A 459-nucleotide genomic window follows, 5' to 3' on the forward strand; every position below is an offset into this window, starting at 1 on the left:
AGTAGCAGCAGCAGCTGCGGCCCCCTCCCTGGGAAACCCGTGTACTCGACCCCGTCCCCAGTGGAAAACACCCCCCAGAATAATGAGTGCAAAATGGTGGATCTGAGGGGGGCAAAAGTGGCCTCGTTCACGGTGGAGGGCTGCGAGCTGATCTGCCTGCCCCAGGCGTTCGACCTGTTCCTGAAGCACCTGGTGGGGGGCTTGCACACGGTCTACACCAAGCTGAAGCGGCTGGAGATCACGCCGGTGGTGTGCAATGTGGAGCAGGTCCGCATCCTGCGGGGACTGGGAGCCATCCAGCCCGGAGTGAACCGCTGCAAACTCATCTCCAGGAAGGACTTCGAGACCCTCTACAATGACTGCACCAACGCCAGGTAAAGGGGGGCGGGGGAGCCTCCGCCACCCGGGGTCCCTGCCCACCCTCCTCCTTACCCTGCCCCAGCTCCTTTCCAGATGCCG

The 459-nt window shown here is 63.4% G+C and overlaps 1 protein-coding gene across 1 annotated transcript in view; it reads left to right on the forward strand.

Annotated features, from left to right (window-relative positions):
- DACH1 (dachshund family transcription factor 1) overlaps nucleotides 1-459 on the forward strand; it is a 434,735-nt gene that overhangs the window by 344 nt on the left and 433,932 nt on the right. Inside the window, exon 2 of the mRNA XM_006753744.2 lies at nucleotides 3-374. Within this exon, the coding sequence (XP_006753807.1) occupies nucleotides 3-374 (372 nt within the window). The remainder of the gene's footprint in view (nucleotides 1-2; nucleotides 375-459) is intronic.

The sequence above is a fragment of the Myotis davidii genome, unplaced genomic scaffold (genome assembly GCF_000327345.1).
Source record: "Myotis davidii unplaced genomic scaffold, ASM32734v1 scaffold10, whole genome shotgun sequence".
Taxonomy (NCBI): Eukaryota; Metazoa; Chordata; class Mammalia; order Chiroptera; family Vespertilionidae; genus Myotis; species Myotis davidii.